This window comes from Oncorhynchus kisutch, linkage group LG6 (genome assembly GCF_002021735.2).
Source record: "Oncorhynchus kisutch isolate 150728-3 linkage group LG6, Okis_V2, whole genome shotgun sequence".
Classification (NCBI taxonomy): domain Eukaryota; kingdom Metazoa; phylum Chordata; class Actinopteri; order Salmoniformes; family Salmonidae; genus Oncorhynchus; species Oncorhynchus kisutch.
The window spans coordinates 81,449,830-81,477,610 of NC_034179.2; the positions used below are offsets into that span (position 1 = coordinate 81,449,830).

The window sequence follows — 27,781 nt, forward strand, 5'->3', positions numbered from 1 at the left end:
TTGAGGTCAGGGGGTGAGTGGAATGCAGGGTAGGAATGCACTGTGTGCCAGGGGACCCATTCCATGGGAGAGAACAACAATCAGCACATACTCCCCAGGGAACCATACCACTGGACAACAGCAGAGTAAAAGAGAGAGCACAGTACAGAGACACTGAAGGGATTCATTACTACAACAATGTTTAAAATACATTTCAAATAAGAAGGGTGATGACAGAAGGGACAAGGCTGGAATAACAACAATGTACAGAAGCATGCAAGATCCCAGTGACCAATAGACAAATTAGTTACTGGCAGGAGAGGTCAAAGGTCAACTAGGAGTGTGAAGGCAGAAGGGATTGGGAATTAAATATTCAAACAATGTACCTCATCTGGGAAAGGGTTAGCGGTCACAAATCAGAAATTTGACATTTGGGGGAAAACAGTGGAAATAGTAAGCTAGGTAATCAAAACACAGACAACATAAGGGCAGAATATCTATAGACAGAGAATTTAAAAATGAAGGCGGCTAGGTCCAGTGAGTTTAATAATTTATTGAGATCAAATGTAAACCACAGAGATAGGTGAACACCGGGACTGTGCCAGGGGACGATACGATGTGCTTGACTGACTGGGGTTGTGCGCTCGTGCTGTATGATGTCATCTGCTGTACCCATCTGGATATGTGTGTCAGTGAAAGAGATGTGTTCCTGCGAGAGCGTGTGTGTATTTAGGGTTGCACAGCTACCACTATTTTACCAAAGTTACTGGAATCCTCTGTAATTTTGGTAAATAACAGGTAATCTATGGTAACTTTGGTGATTTATACCTGAACAAAAAAAAAATATTCATATATAGTATATATATATTTACATCTGTGACCATAATGTCCATGAGTTTCTAGTGGATAGACTATATGGTTCAAGAGAAAAATAACCTAAATAATTTTGGAAAAGCATCAACAATTGCATTGTTTTCAATTCACTCCACAAACTATTGTATTTTTTCACAACTGCCACCAGTTTGACCCCCAAATATTTACAACAAAGACATATTGACATAGTAAAATAAAAAAAAGTGTGTGTAAAATAAACAAAGGGTATTTTATTCTGAAACACTCATATTAAACATCAATGACATTCACTACGTTGATGGTTTATATTTAGGGTCTTTTACAGCTTTGTCATCTCATTGAATTATTGTATAGATTTTACATCTGATAAGGCCACACAGAGGGCCAGAGATAATTCATGAGTATGTTTACATGCACACTAATAATTTGATATTAAACTGATTATGGCAGTAGGCCAAGCATGGAAATAGTCACGTGAACACCTTACTCTGCTTATCTTGAATCGGCGTACGGTCAAAATCTAAGTAAGCATACACCGATTAAAACACCTGGTTTTCTAGGCAATCTTTCAAAATTACTGCATTCTAGCTGTGTATTTGATTTGCGCCAGCACAGGTAGCGCAAGACTCCCTCTTATGCGTGAATTTGGAAAAACAAAAGTATGCATATTAGAAATTGTTTTCACATACAAACTTTATATGTCCCAACTCAGAATCAAAAAGGTTTTGCAAAAAAGTTTGGCCAATGTAGTCGAACATTCTTTTAGATGGCTGATTTTCGGAATTTATCTGAAGTCTCATCAGTAGCCTGATTTCAGACTACTGGGATTATTAGGGAAATTGTTCTTCTTGCAAAGCATGTAAATGTTTTAAACAAAATCTAATTATGGTACGCATGTAACCATGCTCACAAACACCTGTGATAATCTTAAGTACCAAAAAAAGACACTAGATGTCATCTGATAAAATTCCATATATTCCTTGAAAGTTACAAAAATTCTGGTAGTTTACTGGTAAACTTAGAAAGATTCCCATAATATACCCTCCCATTGCAACCCTATGTGTATCAGGGTGCTGCATTAGGTGTGTATGGGCAGGTTCTGTGGTGGTTCTGCAGGCAGGTTATTCTGGGCCTCTTGGACTTCTTGTTCAACAGGAGCTTTAGCACCTGAATGAGAGCGCCAGAGAGAACATTCCATTACTGAAAGAACCCCTCAGAGGAGACAAAAGCAAAAATGTCCCCAACTCACTCCATCCCTGCCCTTTTTATCTTGTCTATCTCGTTTACCTTGATCTTCCAGTTTCTGCATCTCTTGGTGGAACTGTAGTTCTCCGTTAGGACCCGTAGGAGGCTGCCCCTCCACTGCCTGTTTCTCCTTCCTCTGAGACATCTCTAGCACTGCCTGACAGAATCAGACAAACATTTCATCATATAAACTCATAGTTTCATATTTCATTGAAGATATAATCGCTATAGTGACAGTATGGCTTATTCTGCAGTATTTGGCTATTCATAGTATGGCTATCCTCCATACCACTGTGCAGAGTAAGTGGTGGTTGTCTACCTGTTGGTACTCTCGTCTCTGGGCCTCCAGGGCCTTGCCCCTCTCCTTCAGCAGATCCTGCTCCTGACGAAGAGACTCCGCCCTCTTACCGAGCTCCTCCTCCTTGGTCCGCAGCTCCGCCTCAAACCGCTGGAGCTCAGCCTCTGTAAACACCGGCTTGGTGTCATCTAAAGTCTGGAGGGATGGGGAAGACGAGTCTGACATGACTCAAAACACAAACTATAAAATGACCCAACGTCTCTCACTCACTTACATCCCATTCTTTAGGGTTATTGAACTCTTTCTTGTCTGTTGATTTAAGGAACTCTTCCAGGCTGACGAGTCGATCTTGATTGATGTCCACCTGTCAAAACAGAAAAAAGTAATAGATAACAGACAGAGAGTGAACGGATGAGAGGTGAACAGAGAGTGAACGGATGAGAGCTAAACAGACAGAGTGAAAGGATGAGAGGTGAACAGAGAGAGAGAGGAGAGAGGGATAAAGACACAGAAACAAGGAAAAACAGGAATGGAGGATTAAAACAGAGGACAGAAATCCAAACAATACTAACGTTCTTCATGACATGCTCCCTCATCCTTAGCCTCTCTTCCTCCATCTCCATCATATCATCCTCCTCATTCTTTGGGTCGTAGACCTTCTCCAGCTGGTGGTAGAGGGCAGGAGAGAGCTGTTACTATACCACACGGACACACACACACACACACGAGGGGAATGTGCGTTACCTCTTTGGCAAAGAGGGCCTCTAGTTCCTGCTCATCTAAAACACCATCTCCATTCGCATCTACAAGGAGGAAAATAAACATTATTTGAACACATACAAACGTCATCATCATGTAATAGTAGAGTGCAGCTTAACTGACCATGCAGTTTGAAGAAGGTCTTTGGGTTAAACTCTGTTGGGTCCAGTCCATCAGTCTCCTCCCATACCTCACGCAGTTGAGCTACACTGCCCTGTGCGAGAGATAGAAAAGAGAGGGAGAGAGAAAAGAGAGAGATTCCATTCTACTGGTCTCACATACAAAAAGCATTCCTTCCATCTTACTCGCTCTCTCCGTCTTTCTCTCTCACCGGAGCGTTGACCTTGGGGTGCTTGCGGTGTTTATCCTTCAGCTCCTCCATCCTCTTCTCCTCCTTCTCTCTCTTCTCCTGATCCAGACCCTTGAGGTACTCCCGTCTCTCATGCTCCTTCAGCATCTCATAGCGTTTGAACTCATCATGTCTCTCTGCATCGTAGTTCTCTAGGTCTTTAGTGGCCTAGCAGGGAGACAGCAGACAAGGATGAGGGAGATACTGATGTACAGTACCAATCAACATTTTGGATACACCTACTCCTTAATTTATTTCTACAATGTACAATAATAGTGAAGACAAACTATGAAATAACACATATGGAATCATGTAGTGACCACAAAGTGATAAACAAATCAAAATGTATGAGATTTTTCAAAGTAGCCACCCTTTGCCTTGATGACAGCTTTGCACACTCTTGGCATTCTCTCAACCAGCTTCATGAGGTAGTCACCTGGAATGCATTTCAATTAACTGGTGTGCCTTGTTAAAAGTTAATTTGTGGAATTTCTTTCTTTCTTTCTTAATGCATTTGAGCAAAGAGAAAACAACAGTCCATCATTACCTTAAGACATTAAGGTCAGTCAATCTGGAACATCTCAAGAACTATGAACGTTTCTTCAAGTGCAGTCGGAAAAACCATCAAGTACTATGATGAAACTGGCTGTCATGAGGACCGCCACAGGAAAGGAAGACCCAGAGTTACCTCTGCTGCAGAGGATAAATTCATTAGCATTAACTGCACCTCAGATTGCAGCCCAAATAAATGTTTCAGAGTTCAAGTAACAGACACATCTCAACATCAACTGTTCAGAGGAGACTGCGGGAATTAGGCATAAATGGTCAAATTGCTGCAAAGAAACCACTACCAAAGGACACCAAAAAGAAGAGACTTGCTTGGGCCAAGAAACATGAGCAATGGACTTTAGACCGGTGGAAATCTGTCCTTTGGTCTGATGAGTACAAATTGTAGATTTTTGGTTCCAACCGCCATGTCTTTGTGAGACCCAGAGTAGGTGAACAGAAGATCTCTGCATGTGTGGTTCCCACTGTGAAGCATGGAGGAGGTGGTGTGATGGTGCATTGCTGGTGACACAGTCTGTGATTTATTTAGAATTCAAGGCACACTTAACCAGCATGGCTAGCACAGCATTCTGCAGCGATACGCCCTCCCATTTGGTCTGCGCTTAGTGGGACTATCATTTGTTTTTCAACAGGACAATGACCCGAAACACACCTCCAGGCTGTGTAAGGGCTATTTGACCAAGAAGGAGTGATGGAATGCTGCATCAGATGACCTGGCCTCCACAATCACCCGACCTCAACCCAATTGAGATGGTTTGGGATGAGTTGGACCATAGAGTGAAGGGAAAGCAGCCAACAAATGCTCAGCATATGTGGGAACTCCTTCAAGACTGTTGGAAAACCATTCCTCATGAAGCTGGTTGAGAGAATGCCAAGAGTGTGCAAAGCTGTCATCAAGGAAAATGGTGGCTACTTTGAAGAATCTAAAATATTTTGATTTGTTTAACAGTTTTTTGGTGGCTACATGATTCCATATGTGCTATTTTATAGTCTTGATGTCTTCACTGTTATTCTACAATGTAGAAAATAGTAGAAAATAAAGAAAAACCATTGAATGAGTAAGTGTGTCCAAACTTTTGACTGGTACTGTACATTGGCCTAGCAGGGAGACAGAGGACAAGGGGGAAACTGATGTACATCGGGCCTAGCAGGGAGGCAGAGGACAAGGATGAGGGGGATACTAAAGTACATTGGCCTAGCAGGGAGGCAGAGGACAAGGACGAGGGGATAATGAAGTACATCAACACCAGTGTTATGATACAAGTAGATAAGAATCAGGGCCCGTATTCATAACGCATTCTGGAGTAGGAATACTGATCTAGGATTAGCACCCAATATAATCGCATTAATTATGATAAAAGATGGCGCCGACAGACAAACTTGGCAGATCTGCTTAAGCAACTTTGCCGTATTTCGTTTTTCGTGTGTTATTTCTTACATTATTAGCCCAGAACATTTTTTGTGTTATTACATACAGCCGGAAATAACTTTTGGAAATCAGAGCGGCGGTAACTCACCAACATTACGACCAGGAATACGACTTTCCCGAATACTCAGGAGGCTTGCACACCCTCCACCGCTTCCAAGTATATTACTCGCTAATATTCAGTCTCTGGACAATAAAGTAGATGAGCTCAGGGCAAGGATCCCCCTCCAGAGAGTCATCAGGGACTGTAACATACTCTGACTCACGGAATCATGGCTCTCTCGGGATATACTGTCCCCGTCCATACAGCCAGCTGGATTCTCAGTACATTGCGCAGACAGGAATAAAGAACTCCCAGGGAAGAAGGGTGGTGATGTATGTTTCATGATTAACTACTCATGGTGTGATTGTGATAACATACAGGAACTCAAGTCCTTTTGTTCACCCGACCTAGAATACTTCAAATGCCGACCGTTTTACCTCCCAAGAGAATTCTCCAGTTCCAGTGACAGCCATGTATATTCCACCTCAAGCCAATACCACGACAGCCCTCAAGGAACTACACTGGACTTTATGCAAACTGGAAACCACATATCCTGAGACTACATTTATTGTAGCTGGGGATTCTAACAACGCAAATTTGAGGAAAATGCTACTGAAGTTCTATCAAGACATTGACTGTCGTACTCGCTCTGATAAAACACTCGACCACTGCAACTCTTTCGAAATGCCTACAAGGCCCTCCCCCACCCTCCCTTCAGGCAAATAAGATCACGACTGCATTTTGCTCCTCCCTTCCTATAGGCAGACTCAAACAGGAAGTACCCATGCTAAGGTCTAGTCAACGCTGGTCTGACCAATCGGAATCCATGCTTTAAGATTGTTTTGATCAAGCGGACTGGGATACGTTCTGGCTAACCTCAGAATAACATTGACGTATACAAAGACACGGTGACTGAATTCAACAGGAAGTGTATAGAGGATGTTATTCCCACTGACTATTAAAACCTACCCAAACCAGAAACCGTGGATAGATGGCATTAGTCGCACAAAACTGAAAGCGCGAACCACTGCATTTAACCATGGCAAGGTGGCTGGGAATATAGTCGAATACAAACAGTGTAGTTATTTTCTCCGTAAGGCAATCAAACAGGCAAAACGTCAGTACAGAGACAAAGTGGAGTCACAATTCAATGGCTCAGACACGAGACGTATGTGGCTGGGTCTACAAACAATCACAGATTACAAAGGGAAAACCAGCCACGTCGCGGACACCGACGTCTTGCTCCCGGACAAACTAAACACCTTCTTTGTCCGCTTTGAGGATAACAATGCCACCAACACGGCCGGATTTCAAGGACTGTAGGCTCTCATTCTCTGTGGCTGATGTGAGTAAGACATTTAAGCGTGGTAACCCTCGCAAGAATGCCAGCCCAGAAGGCATCCCTAGAAGTGTCCTCAGAGCAAGTGCAGACCAGCTGTCTGGAGTGTTTACAGACATATTCCATCTCTCCCTATCCCAGTCTGCTGACCCCACTTCCTTCAAGATGTCCACCATTGTTCCTGTACCCAAGAAAGCAAAGGTAACTGAACTAAATGACTATTTCCCCGTAGCACTCACTTCTGTCATCATGAAGTGCTTTGAGAGGCTAGTTAAGGATCATATCACCGCTACCTGACACCCTAGACCCACTTCAATTGACATACCATCCCAATAGATCCACAGACGATGCAATCGCCATCGCACTGCCCTATCCCATCTGGACACCAGGAATACCTACAGAAGAATGCGTTCAACACCATAGTACCCTCAAGTTCCTCGGCGAACACATCACTGACAATCTGAAATGATCCACCCACACAGTGTGGTGAAGAAGGAGCAACAACTGCTCTTCAACCTCAGGAAGCTGAAGAAATTCGGCTTGGCCCCTAAGACACTCAAACTTTTACAGATGGACAATTGAGAGCATCCTGTCGGGCTGTTTCACCCCTTGGTATGGCAACTTCTCCGCCCGCAACCGCAGGGCTCTTCAGAGGGTGGTGCGGTCTGCACAACGCATCACCGGGGGCACACTTCCTGCCCTCCAGGACACCTACAGCACCCGATGTCACAGGAAGGCCAAAAAGGACATCAACCACCTGAGCCACTGCCTGTTCACCCTGCTATCATCCAGAAGGCGGGGTCAGTACAGGTGCATCAAAGCTGGGACTGAGAGACTTCTATCTCAAGGCCATCAGACTGTTAAATAGCCATCACTAGCCAGCTACCACCCGGTTACTCAACCCTGCACCTTAGAGGCTGCTGCTCTACATACATAGACATGGAATAACTGCCCACTTTAATAATGGAACACTAGTCACTTTAATAATGTTTACATACTGCTTTACTCATCTCATATGCAGATACTGTATTCTATTCTATGGTATTTTAGTCAATGCCACTCCGACATTGCTCGTCCTAATATTTATATATTTCTTCATTCCCTTCTTTTACTTTTAGATTTGTGTGTATTGTTGTGTATTGTTAGATACTACTGCACTGTTGGAGCTAGGAACACAAGCATTTCACTACACCAGCAATAACATCTGATAAATATGTGTGCACACAATAAATATGTGTATTTGTACCAATAAAATTTTATTTGAAAAGGCTAAACTGATCCTAGATCTGCACCTACACATACAGGCCCTGGACTCTATGCTCACTGCATTACCGTTGAGATGAGCAGCTCAAGGTCTTTGGCCTCAAAGGTGTTCTGATTGTGTGGATCCAGGTGTTCAAACTGCTTCAACAGAGAGGCATGGTCCATCTGTAAACCTTGGGGATAAACAGGGGTTTTAACAAGTGACTGAGAAAACATATATGATCTTGGTCTTCCAGGCCTTTAGAAACCCTCACTCTGTGTGTTGGTGCTGTCCAGTTTGGCTTTGAGCAGCATCCTGAGGCGAGACACCTCCTGTCTCTTCAGCTCATCCAGACGAGTTCTAACATGGTGCCCCACAAGGTCCAGCTCCTTACTGAGACGACCATTCTGAAGAAGATGGACAGTCAGTCAGACACATAGATTCACCTTTATTCGGCAGGACATTTACTGTACATGTACCAGGAACTTGACCCAGTGATGCTGCCACAATAAACAGAACATAGACAGAATACAGACAGAATGTATAGACAAAGAATTTACACATACTCAACATACAGTATATACACTATAGATTAGGGATGGGCATTTGAAATTATTTCACTATACAAATATGATATTTTTTCAGATATCTGGATTGTAGAAATACATTTTTTAAAGAAAACGGTACCCTACGCGTTTCAGCAGAAGGGTAAGTGAGGTGTGAGAGGAGCAGGGGCCAGTGTGTGAGGCACAGAGGGAGAGAGAAAAAGTAGACAAACCGACTCGTGCTAGTTAGAAAACCTATGGCAGCAACAAGTTATCTATCATACCATCTGGTAGTACCGGTCTTGACTGAACATAATCATTGTAAAGAAGCTAGCTGGCTACTGTAGCTAGGTAAGTTAGTCAGCTAGCTAGCTAAAGTAGAAAGGCTAATTGAGGCACTCCTCGTAATTGTCTACGACAACTCCATTCATATGAAACAACAGCCTACCTGTTGGTTGATCATTGTAGTCTACTCCTTCTCATTTAGCCAACTATATTCTGTAATTTTTATTATATTTTGCATCGATTAGAAATCTCCCACTTCCTTTACTACACATTGAGCCTCCGACTGTAACATCGCTTTGATTGACCAACAATAACAACAAGCTACACGTGTGAAGGCTACCGGGGCATCTTTTTTTATGGGCCGCACTCATAAAAACTGTCATAAAACTGTTGTGTTATTAAAATGTTTAATGTAATGGTCTATCCTTGTAGGCTATGTAGCAATGTCACATAGATACTTTTATGAAATTTTAGACCGAGCATTTTCATTGTTAAAATAGACCATTAAGTAATCGAATACTAACATCCATTCAGATATTCAAATAACCCGTGCCAATCCCTACTATAGATGACTTGTGTAACATCATAGGTACTACACAAGGAGGTGAGGGGTTAATACTTATAGTGAGTTAATACTTTGAAAAACTACTAAGGTCAGAAAATACAAGACAAGAGAGAGAAAGAGAGAGAGACACAGACCTTGATGTCCTCTGTGTTGGCAGTCTGGAGTTTCTCTCTGAAGTGGGGATCTGTCTCCAGCACCTCAATCACCTCTCTCAGATACCGGTCATAGTATAGGCCTGTGTCCTGCAACGGACAGGCAACCACACACACATCACACATGGATACACACACAGACAACACACACACAGACAACAAAGGCGTACCACATTATCCTCCTGTTTGTCCTCCTGAGGAGGCTGTGCTTCCTGGGGGGTTGCATTGCGGTCGAGGGGCACTGACCAAACCTCCAGAGACATGGATAGGAGCAGCAGCCAGCAAGGATCCAGGTTCATCCTCCTGCAAGTATGAACATATATGCTCTGTCTATGTCAATTATATATTCAGACATATTCAGCTATCTGTCATTTGGTACTGAACACCAACTGAATGATGTTTGACGGCTGACATCTGACAGACAGAGGCACATCACAGGAGGCGTATCCTGTTGCATGGACATTATATGGGAACTGGCAGACTGACCATCAGATACTGTGGGCTAGTGACGCACTGTGGGCTATCGCGAAACCTCGCTGAATGAATGGTCTACGCTCTGATTTCGCGTGACAATATAAATATTTTCAGTAGAAAGCGCAACAACACGCAACAGCAAAGACACTACCGCCCTCTGAACAACAGCAAGCTAGCTAGCTAGCTAGCTACGGACGAGAGAGAGAGGCTTCCATCCATCTTGCATCCCCCATTCATATTAAATGTGCGAAACCCTCTAGAAAACATATGGCAACGCCAACAGGCCAAATGTAGTATTATGTACACTCGTTGTGACATGGGGGATTCTCGCTTACCGTTACTTGTTAATCCGTAGCTAATTATTGCCCGTTGTATTAGCCAGCTAACGTTACTTCCTTCAACAAGAGCTTTCCGAAATAAAAATAAATAAAGATTTTTGCGTCGCAGCCAAAAATTACGTCAAAAAGAAGCGACTGTGTGTGTGACCGATCGTATGGGTCGCGTCCGTTCTTATAACGCGTTCATCTACTATTCGGAACTAGGACATTTTCTAGTTTGCCAGTTTCGTGTTTCATAGTTCCGACTTTCACATGAACGCGGCATTATTATACCTCAGCGTCCCCATCCCGTCCGTTCTTAATAAACTGTAGTTCAGTGGTCTCGTCAGTGGGGAAAGAGGTGAAGCGAGAGGATTTACTGCGCCCAAAATATGTCCGCGTGAGATAAGCCTTTTTTTGCATGGAGGGTGTCGAAATCGAATAGAAGTTGTGTAATGTTTAGGCGGTTACAAATATACTTATATAAGTGGATTCACGTGGCATTCCGGCAACTTAGAGAAAAACAACTTAGCCTGTTGGTCACACGCTTATCTACCCTCTCATTGGCTAAAATGGTCTCACCTGATTTCTCCTGCCTTCCATCATTGATGACATATGTTTCCGTTGTTAGAATGGTCAGTCTTGTCAATATAATAGATCATCTTTGGTCTCGTTCCAATACAGAAAAACGTACATTTCCTTTACGTCTTCCTGATCTTATGAAAAACACCCACATATGCGAAGTACAGTTATTGTTTTGAAGTTAAATAAGGTAATACATAAATAAGTGAAATTGTATTTCATTTACATTGTAAGGGTGTCTTATTTCCATAAGGGTGTTTGTCCATCACACACATCACATATAAAGAGAAAATAAATAAAATATCAAATTCTAACAGGTACACGGTATGTATTTATTTAATTAAAATAGATAGCTATGTATATTATTTCATCAATTACCTTGTCACAAACACAAACAATGGTGAATTGAAATAAATTAATATTATGTAATTGCACATAATAAATAAATGGATAAATAATAGATTAAGGACATACTATCAACAACATAATGACAAAGAATCACAGTCATGAAATAAATAATAAATATGGCACAAGAAACACAATGAATAAATAAACAATATTAAATTAAAAGTAATTTAAAAATATAATAAATTGTAGAGCATTTGAGGTCATAAAGAGTTTATATCAGTTTCACTGATGAGCTACATGCAGGACTTTGATTGATTCGCACTTTGCCTTACACAATTTAGTGTTTAGAAATCAATCTCTCTCATATCAGTAGGAGTGCCTGCTCTTTCATCCTCTATTTCTCCGTCCTTCTCCATGGCACTGTCTTGGAGTCCACCTCTGAGCCGTTGTTTCAGGGCAGCTTCTATCAATTCACTGTAACACTGCAACACCATCTGTCATCAAAGAAGAAAGATAAACACAGATTAGGATTAAAACCAGCACCCTTCCAGTCACACTAACCATATCACAACCAATCTGTAACTCAAACACTTAGTTCTGTGGTTCTTTCTTTCCAGTCCCATTTTCACCTCTAAATCAGTCTTTCATTCAGCATTGCTATTGAATAGAGTTGAACTGCAGCTCATGGCTGTAATACAACCAATATGTTGAGATATTTTCTGTAGAGATATTAGAGATACTGCTAGGCACTCACCAGGTCAGTCTGACACAGTTCTGCCAGTGTAGCACTCATATGACCCAGATGACCTGGACCCTTGTTGCCCAAACCCCGGAGGGCAGAGTTCAGCACTGCCGCAGCAACCAGGGATGGAGGGGCTCCCAGGAAACGGTAGTCACAGACACACATGGCAACCAGGGTGTCACTATGCCGACGCAGTGTGGAGAAGAACTCCTCTGTGTCTGTCTTTCCATCCTTCCTCTCCCCTACAGGGGGAAGGAAATGTGGAATGAAGTCCTGAGCGGTTACCGCAGCAACATCCCATCGAAGAGTCGCAAGGATGACACGTTCCATCTCCTTATGATGAAAGGGCAAGAACATCAATATACATGTGTTTATGTGTAAAAACATTTTCATTTAGTGTACATTTTCATTTAGTGTACATTGGGGTGGCAGGGTAGCCTAGTGGTTAGAGTGTTGGACTAGTAACCGGAAGGTTGCAAGTTCAAATCCCCGAGCTGACAAGGTACAAATCTGTCGTTCTGCCCCTGAACAGGCAGTTAACCCACTGTTCCTAGGCCGTCATTGTAAATAAGAATTTGTTCTTAACTGGGTGGTAACTGGTTAAAAAAAAAATATATATATATAGCCCACTGAATACAATGCATTTAATAATACAGAGATGGTTTGCATTCACAAGGTCCCCCCCATATTGCCACATACAGAGTTTTGAAAGTGTCTTTCCTCAATATCAAAATGGTGACCTACCCGTATGTTGGAGGGCAGGAAGCTGTACCCAGCTGCAGCACAAAGAGAGTCAGCAGAGATTGTGTCACACTCTGTTAGTTTGGAGGCGATGAGGATGCAGGCTGCAGCCAGGCAGTAGGGTGAGACAGGGAGAGACAGGGAGGCAGACAGGAAGCGGTCCAACATAGAGACAGACAGGGGAAACACTGTTTCATCACAGCCACGCTCACAGCATACCTAGTAGAGAGACCAACAGGAGAGAATCAATTAGTGCCTCATCACAGTACACCAAAGACATTAATGTGGGGAAAAAAGAGATGCAAATGCAATCCAGAGAATGAAAGTTCATACTTCCATAGCCCACTTGGCGAGCTCCTCTCTCCGCTCCGGCTCTCTCTGAATGAGGGCGACGTAGAGGGCGGAGGGCAGATATCTCTCCTCCACCTGTAGCAGCCTCTGGATGATCCGCTGCCCAGACACACTGGGGTCCCAGGGGGCCCGGAGCTGTGACTGGCCCCTGGCCTGGCCCTGCTGGGCTCCCTGACCTTGCTGGCCTCGGACTTCCTCCTCACACCACAGAGACACAGACACAGACATCCCTCAGCCCAGCCTACCTAGGTGGGTTTGTGTTCCTCTCGGTCCAGAAAGTGGGATACAACAAGTCAATGTTACTCTGTCAGTGTAAGGAGAGAGAATGTAGGACCAATGTGTGTGCTGAAAATCTGCAACTAATCCTAATCAATTGAACCCTCTTCTTGTCACTGCTATGTTGGATGTCCTTTTATTTCCTCGCCCCTCTGTATGTGTGTGTTCCTGTGTGGCGCTGGTGTGAATCTTAGCCCGAACCTCCTCTGGCTGGGTTTTATACCCCTCAGAGAAAGAGGGTGACAGAGAGGGTGTGGTGAAGAGGGAATGAAAGAGAAAGAGGGTGGTAACATAGTGACTGACATAAAATAATAAAAAGACAACAATGCTGTCTGTACAACAATGGTATCAACAGGTGGAGAGAGTGAGAAAATAGAGAAGGAGAGAGAGGGAGGGGAGGAGAGGGTGCAGACAAGAGAGGGAGGGGCCCGCAGGGACAGGGCAACAGCTTGCCACCAACAGTGAAAAAGAGAAGGGGAGAAAGGGAGAGAAGGGAGGAGAGAAAAGGTCATCTCCAAACTCTGACAATGGGAATGGATAACATGAGGAGTAGGTTGTTTGTTGACAATATTAAAGGGGAAAAAGAAAAGATGGAAATATATCTTCTCAAACTGAAAGTTCCAAATTCTTTCCCATTAAATAATATAAACTGTATAGAGAAATTAGAGATTATAATTGCAGTTAATTGGAAAAGCAACGTGAGGGTTTATGCTGTGTTGAATGGTTGCATTTTTACAAAATCCTTTTGTAAACCTTTTTGCCCTGTCCTGTTTGTAGCTACACAGAATTTATTGTGCTACGAACTAATATATATGTATAAAGATTTCCGGCCTCTAAATTTCTAACTTTTGGCATGAAACTCTCTCTCTCTAGTGCCCAGAACTCTCTGAGGAATCTCATTGTCAAAGCAACCTGTGTCCCGTCACTCTACCCCCCCCCCCCCTCTGTGGCAATCTGCTACCCCTGTTTAAAGAAGGGTGAATCCACTAGGGGGGACAGGGTGAGGTATGGGCAACAGACAGTAGAGCAGGCAGGTCAATGAGCCGTATTGTCTCCTTTACAAATCAGTGTCAGACACCAGCCCCTGGCCTTCTGCTGGGTCCTCTCTCTCTCTCTGACACACACACACACCCTTCACACATTCACTGGACAGCAGACACACTCTCGCATGCTCCTCGGGGCCTCCCCTGACGGTCACAATGGGGTCACACTTACAAGTAGTGAATTCAGATTCTATTTGACACAGTGAGTCACTACAGGTGGTTTAAGGGACACACGATGGCTTATGTTTCACAGAGACATTTGGGAAGCACTGAAAATGAAACAATTACACACCTCTTGAATCAGCCTTAAAATATCACAAGACAAAAGTATACATTAAGGTTAGCTTGTATTTTTACTTGATTAAAGGGGAAATCTGCACATCAGAACCCAAAATACTAGCTTGTTTTATCCCAATGGTTGTAAACAAAGTAAATGCAAACAAACATGGTTAAAACTATCATATTGATATCATGGATGGTCAGTCCTTGCATCCATAGCTCTGTCTTTGAATTTGAGAGTTGTTACATTTCTACAGCCCCATCCCTTAGCTTTTTACCAAAACAGGGGCAGGGTGTCACTTATTGTTTCAACTGCTGATTGCCGCTTTAAATCAATCACGATAATCAGACCTTCAAATAGATATGTTGTAATACAGGTGTTTTCTTTTAAAATAGTATCTGTTTTATGCAAATGTTTAGCTGGAATTTATTTTGTGTTTCTCACTAACATTTACTGTGGAAAGTCAAAGCATCATTTCTGAGTCCTTTTGTTGAATCTCTTCGAAGTCAAGAGATTTCATTGCTGAAATATTCCTCCATCACCCTTAATCATTAGTCATCTGTGTGTGTGTGGCTGCACATTTGCTGGAAAACCCCAAGAAGAATGCAAAAGGCATTCTTCTTTAGTAAGAGCACACTTATCTGGGACTTGAGATTTAAACCACAGACTTTATCTCCTCTGAGGTCTCAAACACTCCAGATAAAAACCCCTCCAAGCGGTAAGACAATCACAACAAGAGAGATTATCACCCCAACACACTGGCACCATTGTAGAATTAGAGGGGAGGATGGCTGTTGAGAGAGACATCCATAAACAGTGATTGGATTAGCACTGAAAACAGATTGAGTTTGAATGAGAGCCAGAGTGAGTTTGGCTGTGGGAGTCAGAAGAGGTCAGGTCAGAAGAGAGAGAGGGGTGAGAGGGGCGTGGGGAAGAGAAACAGAGTGACAGATCGCCCGCCTGTTTAAGTACCCTGCTAAATTCATACATTGCAGCTGTATTCAAACTGAGACAGAGACGGAAGGAGGGAGAGAGGGGGACGGAGAGACATGGACGACCCAGTCGGTCTTGAGAGGGGGGTGTGTTTCTCCGCCCCTCATTTTCCACCTCATTGCCCGGGACAGTGGAGGACAGAGATCCCTTTTCACCTCACAGACACCTGCTGACGGGGAGGGTGTCTGCTCACTCAGTTAACACACTGCATAAACCATCCTACAGAACTGATAAACACTTTATCACTCAGAACTAAGTCAACCAACTAAGTGCTTTTGACACATTTCTGGCAAATGAGTGGTGTTTTACACTTAATTTTATTAGTTTACAACAATAACTACAGTGTAAACAACAAGAGTATCAAAACCCACAGACCATCTGACAAGACAATATTTGAATGAACCTTTATTTCAACAGGAAGTCATTAAGATCCAGGCCTTTTTTCCAAATGAGCGCTGCAGAACACATAAAATACCATTATTAAAATACAAAATGCAATCAATAAGGTTTCCGGTAAATCTTTATTGTTTGCATGTCGATCTCTCTCTTACACCTACTAGCATTACCATGTCTAAAACTTCATATGGAACTGAGATGAGGGAGAAGGCATGGACCAGTCACGCATTAAAATTCATGGGAGTGTTAGGATGAATAGTTTGGGAGGGTAGTGGAGGGTTAACAGAATCAGGGGGGGGGGTTCACACTGTCTGGTGGGAACATATGACTTGTAAACAACATCAGGAAAAAAAAGTACATTTCACCAGTAATTGATTGTTTTTGTACCCTTTATTTGGTAAGATTCAGCAATTTCAGGTAAATGAAAATATTGTTATGACATAATACCAGTAGTTAAAAACCTTAAACATTATAGTACTGCATGTATAACACTCTACAAGGCAGGCATTTTATAGTACTTGTAATGCTCTGTCAGTAAGATTATTCTTCATATTATATTTAGAATTACTTAGAGTGAAAGGACAGCAATAGAGAGGAGAGCATGGATAGAAGGAACAACAGGAGAACAACAGGGTGGAAATAATGCAGACCACAATGATACACCATTAAAAAAGGGACAAATGTTCTGATTGAAAGACAGGGATAAAACAATTTAACAGACAATTTTAAAATGGAAGCATTTCACACAAAGAAGAATTTGGATTAAAAAAATTAATTCTCACGAGACAGGTACATAAATATAAATGACTGGACATAACTTGGATTCACACAAAATGGGAAACAAAAAATATTTATATAAAGACAAAGCACTGCATATAAGACCATTTCAATATTTTGGGATAGTTACATTGATGAAAAAACAACCACCGTTCACTCTAATGCCCAGTCTATCAGAGATGGTAACAGTCTGCAACCCTCATCAGTACATTATCAAACTCTCTCTCCTATGCCCCATATCATCCAACATACAATAAATGGCCCATTTATTAGGTACACCACCCCATTCACAAAAATGGTTAGCTCCTACAGGCAGTGAGTGTCATGGCCTATATAAAGCAGGCAGACAGGCATTCAGTTACTGTTCCATTGAATGTTAGAATGGGCAAAACAAGTGCCCTAAGCGACTTTGAGTGCGGTATGATCGTTGGTGCCAGGCGCTCAGAAACAACCACCCTCCTGGGCTTTTCACGCACGACAGTGTCTAGGGTTTACCGAGAATGGTGTGACAAACAAAAAAACATCTAGTCAGCAGCAGTCCTGTGGGCGAAAACAGCTCGTTGATAAGAGGTCGAAGGAGAATGGCAAGAATCATGCAAGCTAACAGGTAAATAACTGCGAAATACAACAACGGTGTGCAGAACGGCATCTTGAACCACTGAACTCGTCGGTCCTTTTCACGGATGGGCTGTTGCAGAGTCAGGATTTGGTGTAAGCAGCGTGAGTCCATGGACCCATCCTGCCTGGTGTCAACGGTACAGACTGGTGGAGGGTAAAGTAATGGCATGGAAATGTTTTCCTTCGCACATGTTAGGTCCCTTGATATCAATTGAGCAACGTGTCCATGTCCCGAAGAAATCAAGCTGTTCTGGAGGCAAAAGGGTGTCCGACCCGGTACTAGATGGGTGTATCTAAAAAATAAATGAAAAAAATAATTAAACTGGTTATTGAGCGTATATCTTCCTATATGAAACACCTCATATCGGTTAATGGCTTTCTCTCCTCATGTCAATCACCCTGTCCTTCAGAGTTACGGGTAGGTAGGGCGAGGGCGTGCTGCTGCAGCAGCAGTGCTGTTACTTGACTGGCTCGTTTCTGTAGCTGCTGCCTGTGATTGGCTGAGAAGCTGCTGCGTCTCATGTGACTCTGATTCTGCGCTCGTCTCGTCATCAGGGCTGGGGGGAACGTACAAACCAATGACCTCCTGCACCTTCACCGGCAGCTCCTGAGAGACAGAAGGAATGGAGAGAGGAGAGGAGGTTATATCAGTTAGATGACAATACACAATGTTAAATATATCATGTCCAAATGAATGTATCCTCCTCTAAGATATTTCCTACTTTGCAGCAGGCCAACTGTAGGTAGTTAGCTTCTGCTCCTCGTAGGACTGTCTGCAGATCCAGCTTCATGGTCAGTTCATTGATGTGCTGCACATAGACACATACACAGTCCTTAGTACTGTACACACAAACAAAAAGACAACATCATTAAGAAAAATAACTTCAAACACATTTCCAACAAACCTTCAAAATAGTGTTGAAGTCGTGGTCAGAGCCGATGAACTCCCCCCTCTGTGATTCCAGAATGGAAGCGGCCATCAGCAGATGGAAGTTTTCACAGGGCAGACGAGTCCAAAGAACCTAGCACAGAACAATGCGCTCACTGTGTGTTTACTTACATATATTGTAAAACGAAGGGTGTTTTTTCCATATAGTGTGTAGAGCCTAGGCTACATGGGAGTGTTTATAATGAGTAGTATCCACCCACTCACCTCCCAAAGGGACAGGATGTCCTCGAAGGAGAACTCTCTCTTAAACCAAATCAGTAACCAACGGAAACAGAAGCACAGAGAGCCACTGTCCTGGGAGTCTGAAAGAGAGACAACATAATAACATAACAATGTGAATAATTTACTATGTCAATCGATTACGCATCCAGGTAGTTACATAACACAACTTGAGTTAAGGTCAAATATAATCAATTGGCTGATTGGAGAATTGACTGCCTGATGAATGTCTACCTCACTGAGTAATAACACAGAGTTATGGTGAAGTGTGAGAGAAACACAGTAACTGAGTGATAGTCATCGTTTACCCAGGTAGTCAAGGAGCTCAGGGTCCAGAGCCTTCATCAGCAGGCTGAGCTGAAGGAGCTGTTGCTTCATGGCCTCCTGAGACTCCTCAAAGTTCTGGTGCTGAGGGCCCGAGAGAGAGAGAACATTAAAATAGGGTATAATGCTATGTTAACACTCTTATGTGGTAATATATAAGTATTTAACAAGAGAGTAAGGTGCTTACCACCATCTCCATAAAACCTGTCAGACACCAGAAGGACTCCACTTCGTTCTGAGTGACAAAAAGGAGAGGAGCCAAGAGGTCACTCATCCCCTGGACATAGCCTGCAGGGAGAGAAACAACAGGAACCACAAGGAGAGAGGAGTCAGGTGTGAGATATTGATAATAAATAAAGTTTAAATGTGATAGAATAGCTTTGAACTTTCAAGTGTAAGGACAAGGGGAGTGGCTTACCCAGATCAAAGTTGAACATGCAGTATGTCATCAGCACGTCATTGAGAAGAGTCAGGCCTGGGTTGTCGTTGCCAGAGAAGAAGGTGTTGTGTCTGTCCGTCCGACTCACGTCCCTTTCTGTCCAATCAAAACAACATGAACAGATAAGTAACAAATCATAAAATGTGTGTCAACCAATGAGGCGTGAGATCATGTTTAACAGACAGCAACACCAACCTATCAGGCTGCGGTATCCTCTGAGGAGGGAGTTCCTCATCTCCTGCTCTTCACTGACTGACTTCCACTGAACCTTCATTCTGAAATACTCATCTCTGAAGACAGAGAAACACAGAGGGGTTGTGGAGATGAATTTACTCACTCCCGTTTAGACAACAGTCCCAGTCTGTGATAAGAGAGCCATAACAAGCGAGGAGGATAATAAGAGACTAACGTTTTCATCCTCAGAATGTCCTCCCTCTCTTTCACAGTACTATTCCAGGGATAGAAACCCAGCAGAAACTTCCACACGTCCTTCCTCAGGGAGGGTGTGATACCCTAGGAGAGGGAAAGGAAGGATGGTTTGAATGACATGGTGTAGACAATGTACAGCAAAACACATTTGGATGGAAGATGGTGTCCGGGGTTTTTTACAAGAGAGGAATTATACTGTAAGGTCTTACCCCCCTGAAGACCAGCTCTTTGATTTGCTGTGGGTCCTTCACACGCCCCTCTGGATCCAGGAACTCCTCCCATTTGTCGAGAGGCTGTCCCCTGGTTACGTCTGGTTTAGGGCCAAGCTCCACCCCCTGGTGCCACCAAAAAGAAAACTCTCACCACTGATATCGTCATCCGTATGTTACCGCCAACATCTGGACGTTATCGCCATCCGTATGTTACCGCCAACATCTGGACGGTATCGCCATCCGTATGTTACAGCCAACATCTGGACGGTATCGCCATCCGTATGTTACCGCCAACATCTGGACGGTATCGCCATCCGTATGTTACCGCCAACATCTGGACGGTATCGCCATCCGTATGTTACCGCCAACATCTGGACGGTATCGCCATCCGTATGTTACAGCCAACATCTGGACGGTATCGCCATCCGTATGTTACCGCCAACATCTGGACGGTATCGCCATCCGTATGTTACCGCCAACATCTGGACGGTATCGCCATCCGTATGTTACAGCCAACATCTGGACGGTATCGCCATCCGTATGTTACAGCCAACATCTGGACGGTATCGCCATCCGTATGTTACAGCCAACATCTGGACGGTATCGCCATCCGTATGTTACAGCCAACATCTGGACGGTATCGCCATCCGTATGTTACAGCCAACATCTGGACGGTATCGCCATCCGTATGTTACAGCCAACATCTGGACGGTATCGCCATCCGTATGTTACAGCCAACATCTGGACGGTATCGCCATCCGTATGTTACCGCCAACATCTGGACGGTATCGCCATCCGTATGTTACCGCCAACATCTGGACGGTATCGCCATCCGTATGTTACAGCCAACATCTGGACGGTATCGCCATCCGTATGTTACAGCCAACATCTGGACGATATCGCCATCCGTATGTTACAGCCAACATCTGGACGGTATCGCCATCCGTATGTTACAGCCAACATCTGGACGGTATCGCCATCCGTATGTTACAGCCAACATCTGGACGGTATCGCCATCCGTATGTTACAGCCAACATCTGGACGGTATCGCCATCCGTATGTTACAGCCAACATCTGGACGGTATCGCCATCCGTATGTTACAGCCAACATCTGGACGGTATCGCCATCCGTATGTTACAGCTAACATCTGGATGCTATAAAGTGAGGTCCTCTTCTCCATCTACTCCACAGATGTCAGGGCTAGTGATGAGTTTACATCTCCAACCCCATCCCCCCACTTACACAGGTGATGAGCTCAAAGCCTGGTTCGTCGTCAGCTGAGGGGGGCCCATGGTGGTCCTGAGGGCCACGGGGGTGGAAGGGGGAATCTGGTGGTCGTAGAGCCCCTCTGAAGAAATTGGTGACCTTGGAGAATCCCCCAAAGGTGGTGGCATAAGGGTCCTGGATAAACCTCTGGAAACAAAGAGATTAATATAATTATAAACACACACATTAAACCTTCTCAGAGAATAGCACACACAAAACAGAAGACTTACAGAGACAAGGTCAGAGCTTCCATCGTCAAAGAGGTGCAGCTCATCAAAGGACTGAGAGAGAGCCCCAGAGTCATGGGGATACGCTAGGAAGAGACGACCATCTACAGGTGATCTAAAACAACAGAAAAACACAGTCAGGCAGATAGTAAGAGACACAGACAGCGACAGAGAAGATATAGAAGCTCAGAATAAAAGAAAATGTTAGCAAGAAGGAGAGAGAGAGAAAGTATGAAAAAGACACTTCAAAATATATGTAGTAAGGGGGTTGGGTACAACAGCTGCTAAACTCTACTGTTCAGAGTCCAGTTAAATGCCAGTGAAATGCCTTGAATTCCTCTGAGGCATTGATCGGAGAGAGAGAGCTGGCTGTCTGCTGCTACTCACGGGGCCAGGATGATGTAACGCTGCATGGCCCTCAACAGCTCCCTGGTGCCCCCCCTGTGGAAGTGCAGAGGAGGGAGGGGGTGGCCACCCCTGCTGGTAAAAACCAAGAAGTTACGGCCCAGGGAGAAACGGGACCGTCGCAGAGAGTACAGCTCCGACAGAGGCAGGGAGAACGACCACTGGCCTGAGAACAGAGGGGGAGACATCAACATCAAAAATAGCACTATACACTTGCTGCAAACACACTTGTGAGTATAGCCTAGTATGAGAACTACAAACGCAGAAGGGAAGTTATAAAAGTTTACGTACTTGTCTCTTTGACGGGGGGGTGCTCTCTGACTTGGTCTCTCTTCACTGTGCTGATGACTGCCCAGTCTGGCTCATAGCCAGGGTCAAAGTTGGTGTCCTCCACCCCTCCTTCTCCATCCTAACAGGAAGACAGGCCGTATATAAAGAACATGAAGAAAACAGAGTGATGTGTGTCACTAGTGTATTAAACAAGCGCTCACCTTTTTAGTGTAGAATACAGCAGCCGCATTGCGGCCCTCATCCTCTAGTGCGCTCCACTCCAAAGCTGGCTCCCCACCCTGTAAACATAGACAAACACCTTAGTCTAGTTCAGAATAATGTGTGATAGCCTAACACTAAGAAGAAAGGACATACTGTATATGATCTATAGGCCTATGTGTTTGACTAAAGGAAGCAAAACAAAGTTACTGATGACAAAGACTTCCACCACAGGGTTGAGTACGACCAGAATTGGTTTTCAATCAACCAATAGTAGCATTTTTATTTTTACCCCTTTTGCGTGATATACAATTGGTAGTTACAGTCTTGTCCCGTCGCTGTAACTCCTGTACGGACTCGGGAGAGGCGAAGGTCGAGAGCCATGCGTCCTCCGAAACATGACCCCGCCAAGCCGCACTGCTTCTTGACACACTGCTCGCTTAACCCAGAAGCCAGCCTCACCAACGTGTCGGAGGAAACACTATCCAGCTGGCGACCGATGGCAGCGCGCATGTGCCCGGCCCATCATAAGGAGTAGCTAGAGCGCGATAGGACAAGGACATCCCAGCCAGCCAGCCAAACCCTCCCCTAACCCAGACGACGCTGGGCCAATTGTGTGCCGCCTCATGGGTCTCCCGGTCACGGCTGGCTGCGACACAGCCTGGGATCGAACCCAGGTCTGCAGTGACGCCACTAGCACTACGATGCAGTGCCTTAGATCACTGTGCCACTCAGGGGGCAATATTTTCATATACAGCGAGCTCCAAAAGTATTGGGACAGTGACAATGGTGTTGTTGTTTTGGCTTTCTACTCCAGCACTTTGGACTTGAAATTATACAATGATGAGTTAGAAAGTTATCATACGCCCAAGACATGCTAACCTCTCACCATTAAAGTAACAGGAGATGTTAGCATTTTTGAGGGGATATGATATTTATGCCTCTAACTTTCTCACTCATCATTATTCACAACTCATTAAGGATTATCCGTGATCATAGTAGCATCCACAATAATGTGAGGTGTTTAGAAACATATTGTATTCTTATTTACAATTAAAAGTGACTCCAAAATGACAAAATACATTATTTACCATTAATTTCTATTGGGCACAAAATCTGAATCTAATCTGAAACACAACCAAAACAAACATTAAATGCATCCAATAAGTTTGTAGGTTCACAAGCTTAATGTATGTATGATTGTAATGAATGTAATGATTGCATGCTAGGAATATGGGACCAAATACTAAAATGTTGACTACTTTAATACACATAAGTGAATTTGTCCCAATACTTTTGGTCCCTTAGAAAAAGTGCTGGAACTCCTAAGCGGGTGAAAATACCCTAAAATTAAAGCTGACAGAGTCTGCACCTTAACCTCATATTCAATGTATCATTTTAAATTCAAAGAGCTGGAGTACAGAGCCAAAACAACAATAAATGTGTCACTGTCCAGGAATCGGTCCCAAAAACATTGCAAATAACAAAGTTGCCAACAAACAATGCATACAAAGCTGTATAGTGGCAAAATAAGATACCGGGTAGGGAGTGGGCTATTTCATTAAGTTTTTCCACTTACCACATTTTTTACAAAAAATGTCTGTCCTCACTCTGGTAGTCTAGGGACAAGCATTAAGAATAAGCTACAGTGCCTTGCGAAAGTATTTGGCCCCCTTGAACTTTGCGACCTTTCGCCACATTTCAGGCTTCAAACATAAAGATATAAAACTGTATTTTTTTGTGAAGAATCAACAACAAGTGGGACACAATCATGAAGTGGAACGACATTTATTGGATATTTCAAACTTTTTTAACAAATCAAAAACTGAAAAATTGGACGTGCAAAATTATTCAGCCCCTTTACTTTCAGTGCAGCAAACTCTCTCCAGAAGTTCAGTGAGGATCTCTGAATGATCCAATGTTGACCTAAATGACTAATGATGATAAATACAATCCACCTGTGTGTAATCAAGTCTCCGTATAAATGCACCTGCACTGTGATAGTCTCAGAGGTCCGCTAAAAGCACAGAGAGCATCATGAAGAACAAGGAACACACCAGGCAGGTCCGAGATACTGTTGTGAAGAAGTTTAAAGCCGGATTTGGATACAAAAAGATTTCCCAAGCTTTAAACATCCCAAGGAGCACTGTGCAAGCGATAATATTGAAATGGAAGGAGTATCAGACCACTGCAAATCTACCAAGACCTGGCCGTCCCTCTAAACTTTCAGCTCATACAAGGAGAAGACTGATCAGAGATGCAGCCAAGAGGCCCATGATCACTCTGGATGAACTGCAGAGATCTACAGCTGAGGTGGGAGACTCTGTCCATAGGACAACAATCAGTCGTATATTGCACAAATCTGGCCTTTATGGAAGAGTGGCAAGAAGAAAGCCATTTCTTAAAGATATCCATAAAAAGTGTTGTTTAAAGTTTGCCACAAGCCACCTGGGAGACACACCAAACATGTGGAAGAAGGTGCTCTGGTCACATGAAACCAAAATTGAACTTTTTGGCAACAATGCAAAACGTTATGTTTGGCGTAAAAGCAACACAGCACATCACCCTGAACACACCATCCCCACTGTCAAACATGGTGGTGGCAGCATCATGGTTTGGGCCTGCTTTTCTTCAGCAGGGATAGGGAAGATGGTTAAAATTGATGGGAAGATGGATGGAGCCAAATACATTCTGGAAGAAAACCTGATGGAGTCTGCAAAAGACCTGAGACTGGGACGGAGATTTGTCTTCCAACAAGACAATGATCCAAAACATAAAGCAAAATCTACAATGGAATGGTTCAAAAATAAACATATCCAGGCGTTGGAATGGCCAAGTCAAAGTCCAGACCTGAATCCAATCGAGAATCTGTGGAAAGAACTGAAAACTGCTGTTCAAATGCTCTCCATCCAACCTCACTGAGCTCAAGCTGTTTTGCAAGGAGGAATGGGAAAAAATTTCAGTCTCTCGATGTGCAAAACTGATAGAGACATACCCCAAGCGACTTACAGCTGTAATTGCAGCAAAAGGTGGCGCTACAAAGTATTAACTTAAGGGGGCTGAATAATTTTGCACGCCCAATTTTTCTGTTTTTGATTTGTTAAAAAAGTTTGAAATATCCAATAAATGTCGTTCCACTTCATGATTGTGTCCCACTTGTTGTTGATTCTTCACAAAAAAAAAACAGTTTTATATCTTTATGTTTGAAGCCTGAAATGTGGCAAAAGGTCGCAAAGTTCAAGGGGGCCGAATACTTTCGCAAGGCACTGTATGTGGTGAGCTGATGCCTATTCGGCAGATAGTTAGCTAGGTGAATTGATCATGCTACTTTGTATGCATTGTTTGTTGGCAACCTCCTTGTAAATTACTTTTTGGACAGATTCCTTTTGCAACGTTCCACAAATTATACCCACCCCTTTTGGAGCTCACTGTAAATATGGTGTCTATGGGAGAAGCCCAACTTACCCGTTCCACTATACGGATGAATCCTGGGATTGTGGTGTCCTGGTTGCTCCTCTTGGCATTGGTGTGAAGGTAAACCCCCTCCTTCTCAAACACCAGCTGTGTGACAAAACAACATATGCTATTAATAGAATATAATTTGCTGTGAAAACTAATGGCAAAATGTCATGTCATGGATTCCTGTGCAATGAATCAGAAAGTGTGATCGAGTGGGAATAGGGTGGGGAATGACAATCATATGACATCCCAAAGAGGATAAGTTAGCAGACTTTACTGTAGCCTACAAAATAGAGTCACATGAACACTGAGTCACTCACACAGTGATTCCACCTGTGTGCCTGCCAGGGGTTTCTCCTAGGTAGTGTCTGGTACTGGTACTCCCTGTCTATAGCTCCATTCCTGTGCATTTTATTCCTCTTATGTTACCATTTTATTTTTAAACTCGGCATTGTTGGGAAGGGCTCGTAAGCAAGCGTTTCACGGTAAAGTCTACACCAATTGTATTCGGCGCATGTGAAAATAACACTTGATTTGTGTCTACTGCAGCTCAGAATCGAATTACCCTACTGGACTTAAACTGACTGAACCCAATTGGATAGATCTAGCTAGCTTCCATACAAATACAATATACCATCATATCTATCCTGAATATTACCCGAAATGTATAATCAATAATAATTTGCCAGATGTGACATAAATTCAGGTGAAATATTACATAAGCCATCCTCCACCAACGAACTGCTCAAACGTTTAGTCAGTTAGATACCGTAATCACATTCACAGGGAAGTTTACAATGCTAATTCTATGGAATGGGATCCTCGGCCTCGGGACCCTTTCTTCACTGTAAACAGGTCTAACTACTACTAGTAGCTGTTAGAGAACCAGCAGTGCTTATTGCTTTACATATTGAAGTCTGTCGTGGAAAATAGCACAGCTATGATGATATTTCTCGTGACTAATTTATTGAACAAGTAATATTTCACAGCAGCAAATATCAATTTAATCTGGAAATAATTATGAAGCTCGCTTGTTTGTTGTTATAACGTTAGCTAGCTAGCTAACTGTTACTGTAGTTACGTCAGCTTCCCCAAATATCACACGACTTTGTTGTGAAGGTGATAGTCAAGCTACAATGGTGATAACTGAGTTTATTTAGTTAGCGGCCCTTTAATACAGACCGAATCAATCAGACGAAGACGAAATCTAAACTTCAATGTCAATACATTGCGCGTACCTTGTGAATAGTCTCAGCCTTTGGCTCCATTATTCTTCCACTAGCCTTTTTTCCAAAACAAATGTCGTCAGAAGAAGACTTCCGCCTACATAGACTGCAAGGTCTATGTTATACGTAAGGCAGGTGGTCAGGAACATCAACCAATCATATGTGGTGGCACGTCTAAATTGGAATAGATACCGCGTTCAAAACAACAGGGAACTCAGAACTGGGAAATCGGAAATGTCCGACTTCCGACTTCAGTGCGTTCAAAACAACAGGGAACTCGGAAAAAACGAGCTCCAACTCGGAAAAATCGATAGAACAGTTATCCAACTCCGGAAGTCGGGCTTCTTTCTAGAGCTCCGACTTTCCGACCTGACGATCACCGATGTCCGGATTTGACGTATTTTCCCAGTTGTTTTTAACGTGGCAAGAGTACCACAGTATGAATCATAATACCCCCATAAACCCTAGTGGTCAAAGCGGGAAATGGTTCCAATATTTTTTCCCACCATTGATAAGTCACCTTAAAACAAGGCCCGTATTTCATTTAGGAT

The 27,781-nt window shown here is 43.4% G+C and overlaps 3 protein-coding genes across 4 annotated transcripts; all 3 read right to left on the bottom strand.

Annotated features, from left to right (window-relative positions):
* Positions 1-517: 517 nt before the first annotated feature.
* On the bottom strand, positions 518-10,968 carry LOC109898715 (nucleobindin-2). Of its 2 annotated transcripts, none has more exons than XM_031827876.1 (13): positions 10,733-10,968; positions 9,818-9,950; positions 9,630-9,737; positions 8,375-8,507; positions 8,190-8,293; positions 3,465-3,650; positions 3,257-3,347; positions 3,119-3,177; positions 2,947-3,039; positions 2,649-2,738; positions 2,396-2,569; positions 2,119-2,233; positions 518-1,998 (listed from the first exon to the last, which is right to left on the bottom strand). In XM_031827876.1, the coding sequence occupies exons 1-13, from the start codon at positions 10,744-10,746 to the stop codon at positions 1,910-1,912; spliced, it is 1,389 nt and encodes a 462-aa protein (XP_031683736.1). In that variant the 5' UTR covers positions 10,747-10,968; the 3' UTR covers positions 518-1,909. The 2 variants fall into 2 exon arrangements, with proteins under 2 accessions (XP_031683736.1, XP_031683737.1); XM_031827877.1 differs by having other exon boundaries at positions 10,457-10,887.
* Positions 10,969-11,340: 372 nt separating this feature from the next.
* Positions 11,341-13,643, bottom strand: LOC109897410 (G1/S-specific cyclin-D2-like). Its single transcript, XM_031827878.1, has 4 exons — positions 13,185-13,643; positions 12,855-13,070; positions 12,123-12,443; positions 11,341-11,862 (listed from the first exon to the last, which is right to left on the bottom strand). The coding sequence occupies exons 1-4, from the start codon at positions 13,428-13,430 to the stop codon at positions 11,713-11,715; spliced, it is 933 nt and encodes a 310-aa protein (XP_031683738.1). The 5' UTR covers positions 13,431-13,643; the 3' UTR covers positions 11,341-11,712.
* A 2,918-nt stretch (positions 13,644-16,561) lies between these two features.
* LOC109897411 (TBC1 domain family member 17) lies at positions 16,562-27,601 on the bottom strand. Its single transcript, XM_031827880.1, has 18 exons — positions 27,243-27,601; positions 26,011-26,106; positions 22,548-22,625; positions 22,348-22,465; positions 22,039-22,222; positions 21,655-21,766; positions 21,401-21,571; positions 20,155-20,280; positions 19,926-20,029; positions 19,712-19,806; positions 19,496-19,612; positions 19,265-19,365; positions 19,062-19,161; positions 18,739-18,836; positions 18,491-18,607; positions 18,308-18,394; positions 17,984-18,192; positions 16,562-17,878 (listed from the first exon to the last, which is right to left on the bottom strand). The coding sequence occupies exons 1-17, from the start codon at positions 27,270-27,272 to the stop codon at positions 17,998-18,000; spliced, it is 1,929 nt and encodes a 642-aa protein (XP_031683740.1). The 5' UTR covers positions 27,273-27,601; the 3' UTR covers positions 16,562-17,878; positions 17,984-17,997.
* Between the last annotated feature and the right edge of the window lie 180 nt (positions 27,602-27,781).

Bases quoted from the DNA above. Each gene is read 5' to 3' on its own strand.
- LOC109898715 (XM_031827876.1), bottom strand. The intron at 8,294-8,374 runs GTGAGGGTTTCT...TTTATCCCCAAG, and splicing joins GGACAGCACCAACACACAGA to GTTTACAGATGGACCATGCC. The intron at 2,570-2,648 runs GTAAGTGAGTGA...CCATCCCTCCAG, and splicing joins ATAACCCTAAAGAATGGGAT to ACTTTAGATGACACCAAGCC.
- LOC109897410 (XM_031827878.1), bottom strand. From the start codon at position 13,430: ATGTCTGTGTCTGTGTCTCTGTGGTGTGAGGAGGAAGTCCGAGGCCAG. The intron at 13,071-13,184 runs GTATGAACTTTC...TCTCTCTACTAG, and splicing joins TCGCCAAGTGGGCTATGGAA to GTATGCTGTGAGCGTGGCTG. The intron at 12,444-12,854 runs GTAGGTCACCAT...TTTCATCATAAG, and splicing joins TCCTGCCCTCCAACATACGG to GAGATGGAACGTGTCATCCT.
- LOC109897411 (XM_031827880.1), bottom strand. From the start codon at position 27,272: ATGGAGCCAAAGGCTGAGACTATTCACAAG. The intron at 21,572-21,654 runs GTAAGTCTTCTG...CTTTGTTTCCAG, and splicing joins GAAGCTCTGACCTTGTCTCT to AGGTTTATCCAGGACCCTTA. The intron at 18,395-18,490 runs GTTTGTTGGAAA...GTCTATGTGCAG, and splicing joins ACTTCAACACTATTTTGAAG to CACATCAATGAACTGACCAT.